We start from the raw sequence: 21,072 nt of genomic DNA, 5'->3' as shown, positions 1-21,072 counted from the left end.
AATCAGAACCGATGCGCATCGAACCTATGCGGATCGGATTTGCAGCATCCCAATTAACTTGCGGTTGCGCTCTCGGTTTCGCGCTATCCGATGGCACGCAACGTGGCCGCAAGCAGAATTCGGATAGAATTGTTACGCACGCAAGTGAAGCACACAGCATTGGCTCTATGTACGCTCCACGGCCGACGCCGGGGACAGCGCACCGGGGAAAACAGGTCCGGCAAGGAATCAAGTTTGTCATAGCATCTCCACACTCCGGTACCACCTCCAGGTCGAGCGTTGTTTGAGCGAATTTTGAACGTTTTTCTTCACTCCTTCAACCTCCTGTGAGCGTGGCCAACGCAAGAGGAAAACGTACACGGACACACGCATGCGTGAGGGGGCCACTAACAACTTTTATGTATATAGGATGGCCGATGAACGCGGCAGCCCATCGACCAAGCACAGCAGCCCATTCTGTTGCTACGTCGAATTCCTTTTCGCACACAGTAGCCATTGCTTGTACGACAATTGCAAATAGCTAAACTTAACCAATTGTTGTGTTTTGTGTTCTAAGCCCGTTCCCGTGACCCTTGTGGATCGATCAGTGATCTCGATCGCCTTCTGGGACGCGGCGTACCACAGATTGTCACGTAAAAGAGCAACAGTTAAATGTCTTTTGTTTTGTCTTCGTTACCTAAGACAGGCGGCAGGGCATGCTAAGCCGCAGCCACAGTCTAATTCGTCGATTCACGTGCGCGCTCCGTGCGTTGTCTGGCCGCGGTTTCGAGGCCCACCGCCACCGCTGCTGCTGTTGCTGCTGAGCTTTGGTTGACCGGGCAAAGTTGTGAAAATATTTTACCGAATTCTTCCGTATTGTAATTCTCTCCTCCACAAGCTTTATTCTCCTTTCTTTCTTTTCATTCCTCTATGCTCCCCGAACACACGGCACAGCACGCACACATATGCACACACACACACACGCACACACTAGCAGCCACTTCTTCGCACGAAGCTTTTGTACATGGGCACAGAGCACACACTAGCAGCGACGACCATCATCATCATCCTCCCCAGGCATGGAACGGAATTTATGTACCACCTTCCCGCGTTGGGGGAGAACTGAGCGTGTGGGACAAACGCAAGACGCGCCCGACTCGTGGCAAGGGTTATTCTGTCAGACGGAATTTTTAAAGCTGGGAGAGAGCGAGCGAGCGCGAGCTGCAGCGAGAGCGAGACAGGGATTTAAAATGCCACCAGTAACAGATACCGAGAAAGATTCCTTTTCGGTAAGGATGTGCTTGGGCAGCGCAGTTTAGACGACGGTGCAGCAGAGGCAAAGTATGGCATTTTTTGCTTTTCTTCTCGTTTTAGGTACCCGTTGCGACACTTTGATGCTTTCGAGCTTTCGATGCCCCGCATCGGAGCATGCTTCCTGATCCTGATGGTTGAAATCGTAGTAATCACTGCGCACTGCACACTGGAGATAATAGGTACACTCTGTAGGATGGTTGAGGGGTATTGGCACGAGATTTGAAGTGTCGGTAGTAACAATGGACAGGCTACGGGCAGCTCTCAACACAAACACACCTTTTTTATAGCTGAGAGAGAAGGAATTTTCTCAGCACACTAGCGGCCAGCCACAAACCCAGATATGCTTTCTCTCATCCGGTCCTCCGCGTTAAGAGCTCTCTTCTTCTCGAGTATCAGCCTCCCGCACGGACGATCCGGTGTCGTCGTGGAACCCAACCGCACTATTCCGCGAACGAATCAACACTGAAGCACCAAACTAGCGATCGCGTCGCGATGCGATCGATGGTCCTGCGAACGCACACACTTACGTCGAGCATAAAAGCTTTCACGAAAGCTTTAACGCGCGATCGATCGATCGAGCAGTGCGTGAGTATTGGTACACACCTGTCCCGGTCCCAAACGGGAGCGCCCGAAACTGACCATTTGATTGTTCCGTTGAACTCAGCGATCGAGGATTAAAATTGTGCAAAACTGTGCGGTCGTCGTAGATTTCGGATTTGTTGGTCATTAAAAGAATTGAAGGAAAAGATGATCAACGATCAACTGCAATGGTATGTCCCAATGTTTCAGGATCATTCAATATATTGTTTAAAAGATTTAGTATCAAATGGTCAGATAAGCCGGGACTCGTGAAAACAACACTGCTAGTGTTATAGGTCAGGTGCATTGGACGATAATTTATCATTAAAATATTAGACTAAACCAAACAATCACTAGAGAAGAGTGGAAAGAATTATTTGTTGTGTCGCCAGGTGCGTAATTCATTGTAATACTCGGGTTTTAAAGAGCTTGCTTGAACAGCTCGGCCAACATCTCCGGCTCGGTCAGATCTCTCTTGTACTTTTGCATTATCTCTTGGATTTTAATACGCCGACGAACGTGAGGCGGTTGATACCTAAAAAACCAAAAGAAATGTGATAAAACTATTTGGATGGAGGCAAACACAGGCAGTGCACGTACGAATCATTGTCTAATCGTTTCCGTTTGGCCATATTACACGCCGTCTGCCGAATGAGCGATCCAATCACACGCTTGCTGACCACCATACCGTCGACCAGCGGGATGGCGAAATTCATACGCCCGACCGGGCCCTGCAACTTTACTCTCAGCAATCCGGACGATAGGGCGTGCAGGTAGATAATGAAACACTCGCTGGCGTTCACCCCGGACACACCTCCGCCGGGAACGGGCTGACCGGCGCTGGTGTACGGCAACAAGTCCTCGATCGGGAACGTCAGATAGTCCTCGAAACTTTCCAGCCAAACGAGCAGTATCTTCGCCGACGGTGCCGTGTAGTGGCTGCTCGGTTTGGATGCTCCCGTCCGGCGGCGCACGGGCGGAATGGGATCCGCGGATTTGCTCATCGATCCGAAGCGCGTCGATTCGCTGTCCAGCGAAAACTGGCGCGGTTGCTGATTCGAAGTGGAAACCGAAGCAGATCGGGGCTGTATTTCGCTTACACTGCGCTCGTACATCGTCGCCGTCGTGGCCGTCGTCGTAGGACAGCAGTTCCCATCGACCGCGTCGTCTGCGGCACCACCACTGGAACCTGTTGCGTCGAATTTATTGTTCCGATTCGGCACCACGATTGCCATTTCCGAGGACACATCGGCCCAGTACAGCACTTTCTGTTCTCCGTTCAGCTGCCACTGGGCAGCCTCCGAGAGCGGTTCGTTGCGGTTCGACGCAACGGTTTTATAGTCCCGCGGGATCTTCCAGCTGGTGCCAATGAAACCGGTCCACCCGGCGTGCTCCTGTACCTTCACTGGCCACCCGATCATGTAGAGCATCTGCCAAAAGTGTCCATCAATCGACGGCACATTCTCGGGGTCCATGTTGCCGATGATTTCGGCCTCCGTCGTTTGGCTTGCCTTCACGTAGAACACGTGAATGGTGTCACACGACCGAGGGCTCATTTTATCGAGCATTTTCAAATCCTGACCAAACTCCGGCTTCGACGAGTCGAGCGTCGTGAGCAGCGGTGTACTACCGTCCAGCTTCTGGCCACCACCGGTGTTGCTCTGGCCGATGGTAAGGAATCCAAAGTGCGACAAAAAGAGGCGTGCGGCCTGAAACTCGTGGCACACGTTCGGTGGCGAAGCTTCCTGAGCATGCCCAAGGCCATCGACGGAACATTCCGTTTCGGCCCAAGACAATTTTTCGTACCCCAGCTGATCCTCCAGCAGACGGGCCAACTGTTTGGTGCACTGGTTACCGATTTTCTGCTCCGCCGAGTCCAACGTTGGAATGGAGTGGTCCACGATGCACGGTGGGATCCGCTCGACGGAATCGGGAAAGTGTTTGTACTCCATCTCCTGCCGTATCAGAATGTCGTTCATCGGCACGGGCCGGCCCGGGTTCGGGGCGTGGTATTTGGTGCCTGACTTACTCCGCGACAGATGCCGCAGCTGCATCGTCCAAGCGTGCCGTCCAAACGGTCCCCGGATCAGTGTCGTAACCGTTGGCTGCGGATCCTGATCGTTCCCTAGGGGTTCCTCGAACAGGGCCAGCACGGTCGAGTTTTCGGTAACGAAATATTTAAATTTTTTAATGGCCAACTCCGGTGGCAACTCTCCTACGCCGCCGCCCGTGGTCTCCCCGGCGCCGTTGTTCGAGTGCTTCGCCAGAACGACCTCATCCAGGAGCGACGAAAGCGACTGTTTGCCGCACTCGTTCGGGAAGTAGTCGATCTGCTCCAGTATCATGGTGAGCATATTTTCGGCGGCATCCCGCACTCGCATACTGGCTGGCTTCAGTTCTTTCTCATCCTTGTACCGAACCGGTTCGCCCGGTTTACCGACACTCTTCGAGCCCGAGATGCCCAACTCTACCACCTCGAGCACGATCGTTAGGCACTCTTTGTCGTGCAGCAGGTACGGGTGATTCATCAGCCACGCGGACGTACACTGGAACGCGGCCACGATGGTGCTGTGCAAATCCTTTACGTGTGCGGGCGGTGGCCGGGAGCACTGGTAGCAGATGTAGTCGCAAATCCACTTCACCGCACGTTTGCATTCCAGAGCGTCTAGTGCAATGGAAAGGAATTCGTTAGACAATCATACAAATGCTACGTTAAATGTAATATTTACCCGAATCTTTAACATGCATTGCGGCCAAACCCGACAGCAGCTCCAGTGCAGCCAGCGAAACATTTAAATCCGTTTTCCACGACGATATCAGACGGTGACACACCAGATAGGTAGCTCGCACGAAGAGTGCATGCGCACTGTCTGAGGAACGGGAAACAGGCGAATACAATAGGGGCCATATAATCGCCGCGGTGATGGAAGACGTTGATATGACTACAATCTACTTTACTTTCTAGCGACTCACTACTACAACGCTCTTATCGACAAGCAAATAAAGCACAAAAGTTACCATAAATTGCAGATGAACTCAATTCTAACTCATGAATAATATCGGATGGGAAATCATCGAAAGCTGGCAAACTAGAAGGCTCATTGCTCAACGTGGCCGTGCTGTGTCCACCGATGCTGGAATTGGCGCTGTTCATGGAGTACGCACTCTTCTCGGAGCAGGCTATAGCGGCCAGCGGCGGGTGGCGCGATTGTGGTGCGCATAGCATGACGCGTGTGACGTGAAGCAAGGCAACATGGGGTGATTCGATGGGCAAATGATTCGGTTCAGTTCAGGTGCGGCGACAGAAGCGACAAAAGGAAAAATAAATGGAAACGAAAACGAAACGATAGTCAACGAAATGAAGTTACTCGGCCACTCGGCGAACTCGCGAAAAGGGTGCCCGAACCCCGAACAACGCACCTGAGCTGAGCAAATTGGGCTGAGCTTCGCCGGCATGGGCCGTCGGGTGCATCGAGCCGATGGCGCCCGGATTGGCTTCGAAGGCTTCGAACGTGACCGAGTCCTGGACGCACAGGTGCAAGCCGCCCAGCAGCATGTGAGTGTTGTGTGGGTCCGTTTCGACTTGCAGTGCGTTCATGAGAATGTTCATCAGTCTCGGCTTAAGCTGGATGAAGGTCACGGTCCTACCCGGGGGGAGAAGAAAGCGGCTGCACATTAGGCTGCACGGATCACTGGATTCAAACTGCTCGGGACCTACCGATCGTTGGGTCCACCGCCGATGTCACGGATCGGGAGTGTTTGAAAGTGCAACGGTAGGGCCAGAATAGATAGCAGAATGTTGACACCGGCCCGCCTCAGTTCGGTCTTGTTGATGATCACGTTCTGCGATCGAAGCTTTAGCTCCTTTTCGGGCAGTATCAGCTCCAGGGCGGCGATGAACGCCGGCAGCAGCACCTGTATGCCTTCCAGATCGATCCGGAACAGGTCGGACGAGTTGTACAGTATGCTGGCCAGCGTTTCCATGCATTCGCGACTCTCGTTCGTCTTCAGGCCCTGGTGCAGCGCCATGTAGAAGCGTGCCAGGTACACGGGCAGTATTTCTTCGCCCGTTTTTTTCGCACAAAATATCCGACACAGCGCCCCGAGGGCTTCCGCTTTGCCGGACTCGTACCGATCGATCGTAAGACCCGGCGCCACGTCGTTCACCTCCGACAGTGACGGGGGCTGCGAAAGGCTACCCTTCCGGTTGTCCATGATCATCGACGATGGGCGCCGTTTCGCTTCGGCCGCACGCTCTGAAACGGGGTCGCGTGCATTAGAAATGGTGCGTACGTCTGAAACACACTGTTGGCATTGGTACTTTTGGTGTTGTGGATCCAGGTCTCGCCACCGATGTGGGCCGCATCGAAGAGCCACTCGCCAAAAAGGTGCAGTATGCTGTTACACCGTGGCCGGTTGGCGGCCAGCGCGTATCGATTCTCCTGACACAGCGAGAGCATGGCTGGTGAAGAAACGAACGAAACGTTATTATCCTGCCACCATCCTGTGGCCGACACAGCTCGCAGTCCACTTACACGATAGCCCCGTCGATCCCAAGGATGGTGACTGGGGGGTCTGGAAGCTGCCACCGGCTGTGTTACGACTGTTCGTAAGTCCGCTGAATGAGCTTTTTGTAAATCCTGCAATGGGTCGGTAGAAAAAAAGAGAGCTAATTCGTTGCAATTCCGATGCAATGCGAACGGTTATTTTATGGGATTTACACTAAAAAACGAACGAATCCTAACTGCAAAGAGCGAAATTGTTACGTCCTGTGTTACGTGTGTATGTGTTATTGTGTGGTCAGATGAATGAACCAAAACGTGATCGGGGCGCTGATCTACATGAGCTACAAAATGATAGAGTGACTACAACGACTACAAACTACAAGCGGATCACAAAAGGGGTGGGACGGGGCGCAATCCGTTCCGTAGGGAGTACACAAATAACCCACCCTTGGCCTGCGCCATTGATATGACGGCATGCGCTGACAGAGATGGTGCGACACTGAAGCTCTTGGCTAACCGTCGTTGCAACGGTGGCGTAGGAGAGTTCGCGCTTGACCCATCCTGAACGAGGTGAGCCAATGCCCTCCCATTGCCACAGACAGCCGCGATATCAGCTGCCGCCGCCGCTGTTGTTGTTGCGTATGCGAATGCGTTTAATGGGAGCGAGTGAAGCGCCAATGGTGGTTAGAGTTAACGAAGATGAGTGAAAGACACTGAAAGACAAATTACCCTGAGCCGTGGAGCCGTGGTTCTCGAACGAGAACCCGTAACCGGTGCTTCCTGCACTGACATTTCCGCTTCCGCTTGACAGACTGTTAGAAACATTAGGACCACCACCAGCACCACTACCAGTACTACCAACGCCGCCACCGTTATTCATTCCATTTCCACCGCCGGCGGTCGCTCCGGTTCCGCCCACCACACCGAGTGCGGCACCGAGACCGAGCCCACCCAGCCCACCGCTGGCTCGGACCAGGTTTGTGGGCCTAAGTTCGCCTCCGGAGTGCCTGAAATTTATGACGGACCCATTGACGGGAAAGTACAGCTGATTGATATTCTCAAGCAGCGTGCCCTCTACCGATCGGTACTGGGCTATTCCTTTTTGGGGGCAATAATGAAACGGGGGACAATGTCAAGCTCAACTTCCTCTTCGGTTCGGAGCACCACCTACCGAGAAAAGCATCCACCAGGCCGGCGATTCCTTTCATCGTTTTGAGAAAGATTTGTGGCAAATTCAGCAAACACGGATGATGCTGCGGCTCGATGCCGTCCGCGTTGACCAGCACCGCCTGGATGAACTGGGGCGTCCGGCTGATGACCTGCGGGCAGCACAGATCCATCGGTGGTCCCAGTATCTTCAGAAACCGAATCCATGCCTGGGCGATGCCATCGTTGGTCATACCGTCCGGCACGAGGTGCGCGTCCTCGTCGGCTGTTGGTTAAACACGAAGTGGCTGTAGCGATGATATGGAAAAGGAACGCTTCGATTACCTATCTTCATCTCGGGAAACGCTGGTCCGTAGGTGAACTCGAGCAGTTTGGCAGTGAGCACCAGGTTCACACGGTTCCACTGCTCCACCAGTGCAATACGGTGCCGCCAGGCTGCGCACGACTCCTGGAACGTTTTCCACAGCGAAGGGGACGGAAAGCAGCGACTGCAGGACAGTAGCCACACTTCAAACAGCACGCTCAGTACTCGCTCGCACAGCTGATCTCCGACGTCATCCTTCACAATCGGTGGTGCGAGCAGGATTTCGTTGATGGCCAACAGAAACAGTAGCAACGCTTCCCAGGTTTCGACCGTGAGAATTTGTGAGTTTTGAGCCGTGTCTTGCAGGGTTCGGAGCACGCGATGGCATAGCACCGCTTGCCGGTTGATCGTATCCGTGCCTGGGCGGAACCGGAACCGGTTGGGAGAAGGGGAAGCAAACAGAACATTCCGATTAAGCATTCGGGTCGGGATTCGGGGGCAGAAAAAGTAAAGATTTCTAAGAATCAAAATAGAATAAAGCGTTCACCTAGTTCCTCTTGGTAAATGAAAGGCCAGACTTGAAACGAAGAAAGATTGAAAAATCGGTGCGAAAGGTTAGTTAGGGTGCCAATTAAGGTGGTAAAGGAAGCCGGGAAGCCGACAAGAATCGACACACACGCACGCACGCATTAGCCGCAGCCTTCTAGGATGAGGTGCAAAGATTAATGGTAAGTGCAGTGCAAGCTCTCGGATACGGACAAACTGGCGTCAGCCTTGTTGGCCCTCAGCTGTGCCAATCGTACCTTCTCCCGGGCGGGGCACGAACAGGTTGTACAGGTGTTTGATAATTTTCCGCACATACGTGTTCGGATCGTCCAGGATGGGCTTGGGAACGCTAATCTTGCACTGCGGCAGCACGGCACTGATCCACTCGCAGTAGATATTCACACCGTCCTTGATGATGTCGTGTTCCGTCAACGGCAACGAGAGCCCGTGACAAATCACATCCATACACCATTGGACCTGCCGAGAGAGGGACAGCAAAATATTGTACTTGTCCGGGGGGGGGGGCGGTCACAGATTTTGCAGAGCGCTGACGCCCTGATTACCTCCTGGTCCGTCTTAAGATTGCTCGGTTCCGCACTGGCGGTGATGCCGAGCGTGCTGGCCAGCTGCTTGATCACCACGGCTGCCACATCACGCCCACCGACGATGCTAAACTTGCCCAAAACGCTCTGCGTTTGGGCATTGTTGATGTTGTCCGATATAATCGGAACGAGCGAAGCCCATTCGGAATACATTTCTTAGCCCTTAGCCTACTTTACCATTGATTCCGTGCAAGAAATTACGAGTCAAAACACCATCACCTTGCCATGAAACTTTCTCTTGCTCTGCTTTTGTATGTTTTGACGTTTGACAGATCGTTTGTATTCGATGCATTTTCGTGATGACGTCACCGATCTCAGCAACCACTGACCGTAAAACGGGAATTCATTTTGTCATCAGAACGGATTGAAATAGAATGCCCACTAGCTTCTTAACATGTCTTTTAATCGTCAGTTTCTGAGTTTTCACACTTACACGTACTTCCGTAATGTAAAACTTAGTATAATTCACATTTCCTTCATTCCGCCTTCTAGCTTCTTTTTCCAATGAGTTATTTTCTGTCGATAAGTGGAACCTAGGTAAAGCTGCCTTCATTTATTTGGATTGGGGATTATTAGGCGATATTGCTACAGTAAGGGAACAGTTTCTCTATTTCTCGGTATGCCTTTACTGGTTAAATAATGGCTGGTGTATGAGCATTTAGCATAATGTTGATAACAATATTAAATTAAAGCATAGTTAACGAAAGTTCGATAGTGTGCCGGAGTCAACGCGACACACGACACCCACCACCGTGTACACACAGCGGCCTAAAGCACAGCGCGCGCAGCCCTCGGTGTGTCTCATTGAATAACTATGTTTGGTTGCCCCCAAGCAATGGAAGCGAATCGTAAGGTCCTACAGTTCTCAGTGGATGCACGCACGCGCGGGTCAATACTTTTAGTCTACCTTCTTTTCGGTGGCCGACTTATTAGCGCCCTTACGTTTTGGGGAAGATTTTTTGTTCTTCTTGTGTGCATTAGGCGACGCCGGAGCCGACCCGTTCATAGACGAATCTGGTGAATGCTTGTCACCAGCACCACCAGCGATCGCATCTCCTGCGGGCGCAGTTATCGCCCCTGCCGTGCCTTCGGTGCCCTCGGTTGGTTGTAACATTTCTGCCGAAAAGCCAAACTCGTTCACACGCTTCGAATCGACCTTATAAATCCAACGCTGGTAGAGGAAAATGAAGAACACAATGTCTGCGAAAAGGGGAAAAAGAAGGCCGTTAGAGACAGACACTTTTGATGCGGATTGGCATCGCGGAACTTACCATCACGGAAGCACCCGATGCGGTACATCATCGGCATTTTGATGACGAATGCGAATATGTCGTCGATGAAGGTGTTTAGGAATTTGTAGGTCAGCATCCTCCACGGTAAATGGGCGACCGACTTCAGCTTATAGTTGATGAACAGTTGCGGTGTCATCATGATGAACCCGAAGGTAAGCAGGTAACCGTACAGCATGTTAAGTACGAACGAGTACCAACCCTTGTGCTCCTGGTACAGCACACTGTACACGCTGTACGCAACGAGCAGCGGGAAGCACACCCACCCTAGGTACTTGAAGGCCAGCTTATCGTACTGCTTCGTGCTCGACTCTACGTATGAGCCCTTATCGGAGAATTGGATCCGCGGCAAGAACCCAAAGAGCCGATTCTCTTTGCTCAAGTTGATGTTGACCACTTTCTGGATCTTCCACACTTCGATCCCGAGCCCGATGAAGCAGCTCACCTTGATCATGAAGTTGGTCTCGTTGTCCAGCACGTACAGCAGCACGATGATCGACTGGAACACGCTGAAAAACACCGACCGGACCGATAGGCCCTCCAGCGATTTGCGGTTGTTCCAGAACTGTATATCATTCTTGAACGCCAGCAGCTCAAACACGCTGTGCAAGATCGTGACCGCGATCGTGATGCCCAGAAGGTACGGGTTAGTGTCCAGCAGCGCTTCCTTTAGGGAGTCCTGATCCTCGTCCGTTTCGCTGCCTCCAGACAGGGCCTCCGTGAACATATTGTTGGCCCATTTGTTGCGCATCGTTTGCGCCGCATACAGTTGCCACTTGAACAGCGACAGCGGTTGGTAGGACAGATTCAGCTCCAGCAGTGGCGTAGTGCTGTTGATCGGCTGATAGTCCCGCATCATGTTCCAGTAATCGTTGTAGAAGACGATCGGAAGATACGTCTGGCCACTGGGGAGGAATTTAACGTACTCATCCAGCGGCGGCGGAACGGATCCCTTCACCCAGTTGGTCTGGTCCGTCACCAGATTGATGGTCAAGTTCGGGTGCCAGTGAGCCATTATTTTGTCATCGACCAGGGCGTCTTCGAGCTCCTTTTCAAACTTTTCCTTTTCGCCCGCCAGCAAGTTGTGCGTTTTGGTGCGCTTGATCCGCTTGAACTTGCTCAGCATGCCCTTCGCGTGACCCACGTTTTTGCCCGCAAACTCTGCGCCCGCCGCCGGGTTCGGACTGAGGCCCGTCTTCGTGACGTACGTGTGCAGGTAAATGGAGCCATTGTTCATCAGTCGCTCCGAAGCCTTAATGTGGGTGCGTATCGTGTAAATCCCATCCGCATCGCGGCCACTATACCAATCACCGTACACTAGGCCTTCTTGTAGCCAGATTAAACTGTTCGGATCGTTGAAATCTACATCATACAGGTCTTCCGAGATGTACACGTGCAGATCAAAGACGGTCCCGTTCTCGAACAGGTTCCAGGCCGTTATCTTCGACTTGCCGGGGGCACTTGATGCTTGATTTGCCGCACCGGTATCCGGCGCCGGTCGACGGAAGAACGATGAAATGAAGTAAATGATGAGCGCGCGAATAATTAGCGACTTGGTGATGGCGAAAAATGATTCCGTCCGCGATGGTTGCTGTTGCGGTTGAGCCGCCGCCTGTACGGTGCCCTAAATGTGCAAAGAAAACGACATGGGGTCAATTTCTTGCAGACCAATAGATAGAACAACAGTACCTCTTCATTATCTGCTGCACCGTCCACCAGGGGCTGGCCTTCGTCGGCAGCTACGGTGGAATTATTTTCTTCTTCCGACATTCTAGCTCCGCTCTCAGATCTCTGGCTTTGGTTGACTTCACTAGCACTCGATTTTGGAGAAAAAAAATCACTGAAACGTCGAAGCTTGCATAACGGTGGGACGATTTCTTAGAAGCAGGACGGCCTTGGACCCGGAACACCGGACACCGCACGATTTTTAGACGAAGCCAGGCTAGGATATAAAAATATTAACCTGCTTAACTATGGCCTGTTGAAAACCAAGAGAACCGCTCGTGTGACCAAAAAAACCTCAGCTGTCACACTCTCTTGACAGCAGAATTACGTGTCTTTCGTTTGAGCAGTGCGTGCGTGTGAGTGAGCCAAAAATTTAAAGTTGTTCGAAAGTGGGATTTTAAAGAACCATTATCAAGACTATCAAGCGGAGGGTTCACGAAAATCGTTTTCTTTTTGCGTGTCTACTCCTGAATTATTTGCACAGGTAAAATAAATAGGTATCTGAGGTTTGTAGGCATGCGTAACGCACGTAACGCACGTAACGTCTTCGTTATTTTGATGTTTAAAATCGAGCCATTGAACATTGATTTGACATTCGCAATCCAAACAGGCCTTTCTCATCGAGAAGTTGGACTCATCGGACACGTTGGGTGAGTTTAGTTAAAATTTCCAAAAATATCTGTAGTTCTGCGGGCTTAAAGTATGCTTTTAGTTCCTCTCGCTTCTTCGAACTATTGTTTGTGCCGTTCTTGTGTTAGTTTATAACTTTAAGCAATGATTAAATACGAATTTATTCCGCACAAAACCACTGCAGAACGCAACATAACCTCTGTTTTGGATGGCAGGCCTACAATCTCAAGCAGTTGTTTGACCATTTTCCTCGTTGTCTCCTTTTTGCAGCAAAATGCAAATCTTCGTGAAAACACTCACGGGCAAGACCATCACGCTCGAGGTCGAGCCCTCGGACACGATCGAGAATGTGAAGGCGAAGATCCAGGACAAGGAAGGAATCCCTCCGGATCAACAGCGTCTGATCTTTGCCGGCAAGCAGCTCGAGGATGGCCGTACTCTGTCGGACTACAACATCCAGAAGGAGTCGACCCTTCACCTTGTGCTGCGTCTTCGCGGTGGTTAGTATTCAGCCTCGGCCAGTGGAACGACGCCCCGGGTGCGCCTGTTTTAACTAAATATTTTTCTACTTTTAGGTATTATTGAGCCATCTCTGCGCATTTTGGCACAAAAGTACAACTGCGACAAGATGATTTGCCGCAAGTGCTATGCTCGTTTGCACCCGAGGGCAACCAACTGCCGTAAGAAGAAGTGCGGCCACACCAACAACCTGCGCCCGAAGAAGAAGCTGAAGTAAGCGGTACGTTTGCCTGGTTCACCTCCGGTCCGTGTGGCGGAAGTCGCGCAGTTCTCGTTTATCTGTGGATGCTTGCAAATCTTGTGAGTTGTCAGTCGTTTAATAAATTACTGGTAACATAACGGGCTCAGATAATGTGTGTTTCTTTAATGGGCGATTAATTGGGAAGGCAGATAACAGAAACAAGTTTTGCTCAACTAACGGTCTCCGGAAAGGTAGTTTTTTTTATAAGAATTTCGTTAAAATTCCACAATCAGCGTAGTGTTCACTAGAAACCCCTTTCAATGAACTATGTTGCTTTCTTGCGATGGTGTTTGTGCAAGCAGGAGAAGCATTAGAAAAGCGACAGAGACAGAGAGCGCAAAGAACGAGTAATCCTGTCTCGCTCTGCGAATGCGAGAGCGAGACGCGTGCTGCGTGGTATGCTGGAGTGCGTGCTCCTTGTCCCCGCAATTACAGCATAGGCCCGTCCGCAGCATTGGTACGAGTTCTGGTTTTTCTTCGATGCTGCTCGCATCGCATTCGATCGTTGTCGTCGCTGTGACCAGTGCGTTTGTGGGAACCTGTGTTCTCGTGTGCGGGGTCATATTCTGCCTGGATTCCTGGAACATAATCCGGACACCGGTGGTGGAAGTACGTTAGGTGTGTGAATCAAGTTAATTAATTCATCGGAGGATGCAACGTTCACAAACTCTGTGTATCGTCCTTTTCGAAAGTGCATATTCCAGCGGAGAACCGTCGGATGGTTGTTACTCTGCGTGTCTGTGTGCGTGTGTGTGAGCAAAGGTGCGCATCTCGTTTGAGATGCGGAGAATGAGAGCGGTCCAGCATAAACAGCAAGGCGCAGCATAGAAACCGTTCTGGTGGTGGTGGCCATCAGTTGGTCAGTGTTTTCGAACTCTCGCAGGTTTGGCCACGCTCCCGCTAGGTGGTCGAGCGCCCCCGGGGATGGTTCCGAATTTTTGCGGCCTGTTACTCTCGGTTCTTGGCCCGCTCTGTGTCTCTCTCGCGCGCAGAATGCTCTCTTTTCACTGAATCGCTTCGAGTTGCGAGAACAAAAAATCGATACACTGGCGTGTGACTTCAGCACATACATTTGAGCGTTGCTGTGGAACGCTGGGCGAACGTTTGCTGCAGCACGCATCATCCGAGAATATTGCAGTGGCGCAAGGGTTTCCGGTGGAGTGTCCGTGCTACGCGTACTGTGTGCAGGTGGTCAAATTACCTACAAGTTAGTGGCATGGAGAGAACTTTTTCTAACGTCAAAAAGGCGGCGGCAAAGCAGTAGGCCGTGCAGTTAATAAGACGGTGGTTCTGGCGTTTGTGATGTGATTGTTTGTAAGAGGTTCTCCGAAGCTCTCTTTTTTACATAATCCCGCAGTACTCTTGTAACGCGTGTTAGTGGTCCTTACTTTGTGGTGTGGCCGCCAGACCAGACCAGCTTTTCGGTGTATTCCATGCTCACACAGTTATTCTCACACACTCTTTGGCGCCTGCTGTTTGCGCTCAGAGACATTGCGCTGGTTGGGAAAAACTGGCGGAAAAGCCACACGGTGAGGGAGCTGGAATTTTGCGCTGCTTAGCGGTGGCGGAGGTGGTCGGACCCCGAAAAAAGGCGATTGTGCAAAGAGGAAAACAAGGTGTGACTGAGTGTGCACCGAGCGCGCCGCTTGACCAGCGTGGAATTTTCACACTTTTCGCCTTTTTATTTCAGGTGACAAATACGCGGAGTCGGCGCGGCTTGGGAAAAGGTTTTGTGAGTTCATTCGGGACACTATACTTGGTGCTGTGTAACTCGATATCTGCATTCCCCGTAATCCACGTGTCCACGGATGCGCGCGTGTGTGTGAATATGTTTGTGTTTGCTAGATAAACGGTTGCAAAAGAAAAAAAACCCAAGAACGCGCGGTGTGTCCTGCAATGCAAGCGAGTAGTGTTTTGGGTGCGTGAAAAACGGGAGCTTGCGGCGCCCGATTGAAATGTCAAAGGTGACGTGATAATGATGGTGGTCGATGGTTGCTAGGTTCATTCAATCGGTCCGAAGCATATGTGGTGTTGATCGATTGTGCGAAAAATATTGTTGAAGAAATCACTAGCTCTGTGAGTGCTACCCAACTGCCGCCGTCCCAACGTCAAAAAGTAGTAGTACGAGTGAGAGGATTCCATATTTTATGTGTCACGCTGCACACCTCGGCACCTGGAATAACCGAATCTAGTAGTACGGAAAAAAGATGGATTATTGATCGAAGCGATAGTTGATGAACCATGTTTTATAACGGTGAGTTAATAAAAAATGATCTACCCAATTTGCCTGCGTCCTGTTGTCGGTGGGTTCGCTCGAACCGCAACCGAACCCTGACCCGCTTTGCGGTGGCATGTCCTGATGATTCGCTCCGTAGCATAGCAGGCTGCCGAAGCGGTCGTCCATATGTAAACTTGAGCGTGCGGGTTTTTGCATGCCAAAAACCAACCACCAAGTGGGGCGCTAGGTAAATATGTTTAATGTCATCGTGCGTCAGTGAGCACAATCGAAAATTATGCTGCTTCCTGTACATAGCAGAAGCATCCCCGCGCTTCCTTAATGCAGTGTCGAAACAAGCGTCACACGCACGCCGCCTACTGTGTGTTGTAACTGCTACCTCTGCTACACAATATTGGGGCAGAACTTCGAGGGCTTCTTCGGCGCTAGCTCCAGCTGCGAATCGAATCGCCAAAAAAACTGCCGTAAAAAGGAATCCATTTTCTGCGCGCCCTCAATTTACGCTCATTTTCGTCGCCGGCGCGTTCTAGATGGCTGCCCAAAGTCAAATCAATAAGGAAACAGGGGCATAAGCAAGTGCGCGTTCGCCGGTCGCGCCATCGAACGCTGGAACGGTTAAATGTTTTCCGGACCCCAAATACACACCAGCAGAAGAAATGTTCACGCGACGCCCTCTGCTGTAACGCAGCATAGAAGCGGGTTTCCTCCTCGAGAAGAATCTCTCGCGTAAACGTGGTCAAAAGAAAGAAGGCAAAGCAGGTCGCGCCCAACCGCACGCCGAAGTTCGAAGACGCCGCGCGCGCGATCGGTGTGTAGGGCGAAGAAAAATAACAAGATGCCACGCCGAAGAGTTCGTGGGGGATCGTCAGAAGGCGGCCAAGGTGGACAGCGGCGGCGGGAGGAAACGATCGTTTTTCGTTTCGTCTGCCTTTCTTCGTTGCGTCGTTATGTACACACCGCCGCCGCTGCGGTAGTGTTCCACGCTCCTTCGTTCCCCGGGGGCCCGAGAAGCGACCCTTTGGCACACAGGAGCGCATTTTCCGTTGAGTCCGTTGTGGCCGAGTCTCCGGGAGATAAAGCGAGAGGAAAGACGGAGTGAGCAGCACTTAACGTAAAAAATTTAAGGGGCCTTTCTTCAGATATCGAACCCATGATCGGATTTGTTGTCCGTGTGTGGTGTGGAACAAGGGGAAAAATCCGGATGTTTTCAATGAATTTCTTTTCGGCCGTGTGTTGTGTATGCTTCCATTCCGATGCCCGTGGTATGCCCGCATAGGGTGGGAATTTACGTTTACGAGAAGAGAAGCCATTCGATACAGCACCAACAACCTGTCTGCCTACCCAGGAGGCGTTGTGTTCTCCACGGTATCGGTGTTCTGCCTTTTTTCATTCGATTTCCTCTGAACCCACTATTAATTTTTGACCGATCCCGGAGATTGCGGACAGGAAGCGGTCAAAGTTCAAAGCCGCAGCAGGAAGATCGACCGCAGATGGTGGTCCGCAATGGGAAGAATGAACAGCGAAGCGCTTTTGGAGATGAAAAGCATCGGCTACGATTGTGACTTATTTCGAGGCGTACTTTGGATCCTATCCAGCAAAGCTACACACACCGACGTACACGCAAGGATGTCCTTCCTTTGGTCAAATATGGGCAATCAAATTAGAACTAGTTTTAAATGCCGAAATGTCACAAAACCTAGGTACCTTCGGTACCTTCCTACGGGGCGCTTGTCTAATGTTGGACCATGTATGCCTCGCCCACGGGGCGTCTCGTGGCCATCAATACTGCCCACCACCACCGCCAACTGCCGATGCAATGTCAACTGGTTTGTTAAGTGAAACCAATCTGGGTAGGCTTTGCAGTGGTCGTGGTTTTGAGTGATTTTCAGCTTCGCCCAATTGAATTTATTCACCAACAATGCTCTCGGGTTACTGTGTTGTCGTCATCTCCTCAAATGCCGGGTGGGACGTCGTCGGCCAAGATGACTGGGAAAGTACCTTGAGTTGGGAATGGTAATTTTAAGGGTGCATATCAAGACACGAGGGTGGTCCACACGCAAAATGTGTCAGAGAATCGCAGGGCATGCTGGTGCGCTCGGGAGAAACGCAGCGCGATACAAATGAGTTTACACACGAGAACGACTCCAGAGCGCATGATTGCCGCTCGAAAAGGTTGTGTTCTAGTGTCAGAATGTGGGCCCGATGGCAGAGAACGGGAACGATACTGCCCAAAAAGCATCCAACAACAGCGAAGGTGTTTTTTCTTCCATAATGAGCTTATGTTTTTTTCATACCATCAGCTCACGGTCCAGCTTTCGCAGGTCTAAATGGGGCCTAATGTTGAAGTTATTGCTAAAATTATTAGCACGCCCGAGGTTCGCTTTCCCTGACGTTGCCGATCACCGTCCGGAGCAGGTAACTAGGAAAATCCGGGGAGTGAATTTGCGTGACCCGGAGAGCGGCAGACTCGGAGAACGGACAACTACATTTTACTTTCTGACACAGTGTTCAACCCACATGCTCAGAGAGTGCTAGAGGCGGAACGAGCCTCAGCAGATAAACAATGAGTCCTGAGAATGGGTGGAAAAATTAAAGCAAAAAACAGCAGCTGAGAGACACGAGAGAGAAAGAGAGTGTGACTTGTGAAGAGAGAGAGAGGGCTCAGATGAGAGTGAAATTCTATACACTGGCCAGTTTTTCCCGAGTTCCACCCAGGCTCGACAAACATTCGCAGTTCTATCGAAATTTTCATTGTAAAATGTTGCGCAGTGTGTAGTTAATGTTTGGCGTGTTTGCTCAGTAGCAAGTAACTTGGCAAACTAGATGCGGATGAGAAGGAGTGTCACATTGACTGGTGGCAACAGCAGTGAGCAACGAATCAGGTAGCAATCAGGGGATGCTTGGAACAAAAGTTGTAATAATGTGATCAGGTTCATTACTGCTGCTGGTCACGCTGCCGCGGACCAGATGCAGTACCACACAGTAACCTTTGGCTTGGAGGAGAGCGAACGACTCGCCATCGACAACCCCACACGGTGTGCAGTTTCAGTTTGAGGGACGGAAATTATGAAATGGGCCCAAATTGGTAGCACCTCAGACCGCGAAACTAACAGAAAACCCTCTGAACAGCAGCACCGCGGGTTGAATTGTCGATCAATTGATCAATCAAATCACGATGGCCAAAAATCAATATCTTTTCTGTGCTCGCCAATTGTTTTGTGCCATGGTACGGTACGAATTTGGCGTGCCCGTACCGAACGCCCAATGACTGTTTGACTGACCACCGTGTACGGACTGTTGAAACCTGGGGAAGCATTCAAGGATAATGTGGTGTGTCCGTTCGAGGTCCTCGGGTTGATTTTTATTTCAATTCGGCCACACCCGCGGCATGCATGTCGCGGTCGCGCTCTGCTGTTTAAATATTCAGCATTGCGTTGCATTTTAGCAGCGAGAGACCACCTAGCAGGTCCTTCGATGGACGTGTTTCATGATTAGAGTTGAACTGGGCATTTTCGGAGTTGCATAAACCGTAGCTACGTGGCGAGAGGATTTTATCATGCGTTTTTGTTTTCTTTTCAGGTGAGACCAGCACCATGAAGACGGTACGTTAGCAGTGACTATGGGATCAGAGGCATGGGCATGTGCGTGGACCCTGGGGTTTTCCGGTGGTGTCAGGCATTAAGCCGGTCGCGATCGTGTGCCACAACCACACCCGAGTCAACCCGGCAAGGCTATTCAGGCTACCGCTCTAGCGTCGCACGCGACAGGAAGCACCAGCGCTGTCGGAACCAGAACTATACAATAAATGCAACAAATTCTAAACAAATCCCGGCTAGCGCAAGCGATCTACAGACGAAACACGCCGCCAAACCACGCCGCAGTCCGCAATTATCGTCGTGGTTATTATCGCTGTTAGCTGCCGGCATCGCCGGTGTGGGTTTTAGAGTAAGACGGCGAACCACAGCGATCGACGATTGCACCGTGATCATCGGTAGTAGCGGCTACTACACACCATCGTTTGGACACTGCTTCGTGCGTTTGTTACTGCTAGTGCAATGTTTTGCGTTCGGCTGCTGCACGATTAATCCCCGTAAGTTGCGGAATTGCGGAACATTTGGTGTGTACTCGATTTAACGTCTTCCTCCCGTTTGCACATCCGTAGCTCAAGATGCGGTTCACATTACGGCCATTCTCGGTGAAAGTGTCGTGTTTAACTGCCATGTTGACTTCCCCGGTGACCACCCCGTTCCCTATGTCTTGCAATGGGAAAAGAAGGTGAGCGAAAAAGTACGTCATCAAGCGATCCCGGAACTTCTAATCCTTGTTGTTCAGTTTTTCAATCACAACCACAAAGAGCTAGGCAAAGACCCAAGATAAAGCCAAGTAGATCGCGAAAAGGAACCCCCCGGGCCGGCGGTTCCTTCTTCGACACGGTCTCGAACACATAAGTATATACTAGACACCAAACGTTGCATATTGCTTTCCCGTACCGAAGTAAGCTCTGTTGCTATAATAACCAATATGGCGAAGGCTGTGAAAAATTGCCAAACATTTATTAACCACCCATTTAGAAGGTGCTTTCTTTGAGCGTAGCAACTTTGTTTGACACTTCTTTAATTAAATTATTGATCGTTCGTGTTTTTAATTTATTCGCAAGCATGTCATTTACAGTATTATATTTTTACCTACCATATGAAGGCAACTAAAGGAACGACTTTCTAGTTGCAACTAGTGAACGTGGTTATCGTTATCGGCAAAACCGCAACGTTCAAACTTTGCAACTGTGAAAGTGTTCTTAACGAAACAACAGCAGTACACTCTGGCTGTGTATTGTTGCTTCACCGAACTAGGCATGCGTTACTTTGATTGCTTTCGTCCATTTTACGTTGCTCATTTTTGCATGCCTGGGGATGCATGAAAGTAATGTTTGTAACGGATAATGTCGTATTTGTTAAGCGCTATCAAGGAGATCAGAAAGATGTTTAACCGTTTAACCAAGGATTAGGAGCATATTTCAGGCGCCCTTACGGCTTACTACTGTGGCCAAACAGCAACGGGAACCAGTTCTTCGAATGTCGTGGTCGTCAAATTGCATCTTTTGGCCACAGTAGTATTCCGGGCCTTTTGCACGGATTGCATGATATTTGTTTAGTATCAATCAAACTATTACTTACCAGCAACAGCAGCGCAGCTGTTGTGTAAATTGCGCGGTTATCCACAGTGTTGAAGGGTCTAAGAAATGGTTACGCAAATTATGTCGCAAACTCTAACCTCTTTCTCCCTTCTTTGTTCCGCCGTTTCCCTTTTCCCATCCCATGCCGCGTCTGTCTTAGGGCCAGGAGATACCAATATTCATCTGGTACGAAAGCTATCCAACGCACAGCGGCGAAGGATACGAGGGGCGCGTGTCCCGGGTGCCACCAAACTCGACGTTCG

The 21,072-nt window shown here is 50.8% G+C and overlaps 4 protein-coding genes across 4 annotated transcripts in view; 2 read left to right on the top strand and 2 right to left on the bottom strand.

Moving 5' to 3' along the window:
* Positions 1 to 2,130: 2,130 nt before the first annotated feature.
* On the bottom strand, positions 2,131 to 9,149 carry LOC128275590 (ral GTPase-activating protein subunit beta). The gene is made up of 11 exons (XM_053014146.1): positions 8,958 to 9,149; positions 8,652 to 8,871; positions 7,869 to 8,267; positions 7,549 to 7,809; positions 6,194 to 6,334; positions 5,591 to 6,128; positions 5,293 to 5,516; positions 4,602 to 4,742; positions 2,973 to 4,537; positions 2,473 to 2,924; positions 2,131 to 2,407 (listed from the first exon to the last, which is right to left on the bottom strand). The coding sequence occupies exons 1-11, from the start codon at positions 9,147 to 9,149 to the stop codon at positions 2,293 to 2,295; spliced, it is 4,248 nt and encodes a 1,415-aa protein (XP_052870106.1). The 3' UTR covers positions 2,131 to 2,292.
* A 287-nt stretch (positions 9,150 to 9,436) lies between these two features.
* On the bottom strand, positions 9,437 to 12,254 carry LOC128271832 (putative lipid scramblase CLPTM1). Its single transcript, XM_053009486.1, has 3 exons — positions 11,975 to 12,254; positions 10,268 to 11,909; positions 9,437 to 10,196 (listed from the first exon to the last, which is right to left on the bottom strand). The coding sequence occupies exons 1-3, from the start codon at positions 12,053 to 12,055 to the stop codon at positions 9,895 to 9,897; spliced, it is 2,025 nt and encodes a 674-aa protein (XP_052865446.1). The 5' UTR covers positions 12,056 to 12,254; the 3' UTR covers positions 9,437 to 9,894.
* Positions 12,255 to 12,621: 367 nt separating this feature from the next.
* On the top strand, positions 12,622 to 13,511 carry LOC128273969 (ubiquitin-60S ribosomal protein L40). The gene is made up of 3 exons (XM_053012043.1): positions 12,622 to 12,660; positions 12,911 to 13,140; positions 13,216 to 13,511. Exons 2-3 carry the CDS (start codon positions 12,915 to 12,917, stop codon positions 13,374 to 13,376), a joined length of 387 nt encoding a protein of 128 aa, XP_052868003.1. The 5' UTR covers positions 12,622 to 12,660; positions 12,911 to 12,914; the 3' UTR covers positions 13,377 to 13,511.
* Positions 13,512 to 19,269: 5,758 nt separating this feature from the next.
* The window catches only part of LOC128271074 (protein turtle), a 7,830-nt gene continuing 6,027 nt past the window's right edge, over positions 19,270 to 21,072 (top strand). The window contains exons 1-3 of the mRNA XM_053008509.1: positions 19,270 to 19,726; positions 19,799 to 19,923; positions 20,970 to 21,072. The exon at positions 20,970 to 21,072 is cut by the window's right edge and continues 180 nt beyond it. Coding sequence (XP_052864469.1) covers positions 19,270 to 19,726; positions 19,799 to 19,923; positions 20,970 to 21,072 — 685 coding nt within the window. The remainder of the gene's footprint in view (positions 19,727 to 19,798; positions 19,924 to 20,969) is intronic.

This window comes from Anopheles cruzii, chromosome 3 (genome assembly GCF_943734635.1).
Source record: "Anopheles cruzii chromosome 3, idAnoCruzAS_RS32_06, whole genome shotgun sequence".
Classification (NCBI taxonomy): domain Eukaryota; kingdom Metazoa; phylum Arthropoda; class Insecta; order Diptera; family Culicidae; genus Anopheles; species Anopheles cruzii.
The sequence above is the reverse complement of the archived record's forward strand: the minus strand, read 5'-3'. Positions and strand labels throughout refer to the sequence as shown.

Coding starts and splice junctions, on each gene's coding strand:
- LOC128275590 (XM_053014146.1), bottom strand. CDS start 9,149: ATGTATTCCGAATGGGCTTCGCTCGTTCCGATTATATCGGACAACATC. Junction 6,335..7,548: donor CCTGGTGGATGCTTTTCTCG/GTAGGTGGTGCT, acceptor TTTCTTCACCAG/CCATGCTCTCGCTGTGTCAG. Junction 4,538..4,601: donor AATGCATGTTAAAGATTCGG/GTAAATATTACA, acceptor CCATTGCACTAG/ACGCTCTGGAATGCAAACGT.
- LOC128273969 (XM_053012043.1), top strand. CDS start 12,915: ATGCAAATCTTCGTGAAAACACTCACGGGCAAGACCATCACGCTCGAG. Junction 13,141..13,215: donor TGTGCTGCGTCTTCGCGGTG/GTTAGTATTCAG, acceptor TTCTACTTTTAG/GTATTATTGAGCCATCTCTG.
- LOC128271832 (XM_053009486.1), bottom strand. CDS start 12,055: ATGTCGGAAGAAGAAAATAATTCCACCGTAGCTGCCGACGAAGGCCAG. Junction 11,910..11,974: donor GTGCAGCAGATAATGAAGAG/GTACTGTTGTTC, acceptor TTGCACATTTAG/GGCACCGTACAGGCGGCGGC. Junction 10,197..10,267: donor CATCGGGTGCTTCCGTGATG/GTAAGTTCCGCG, acceptor CCCTTTTCGCAG/ACATTGTGTTCTTCATTTTC.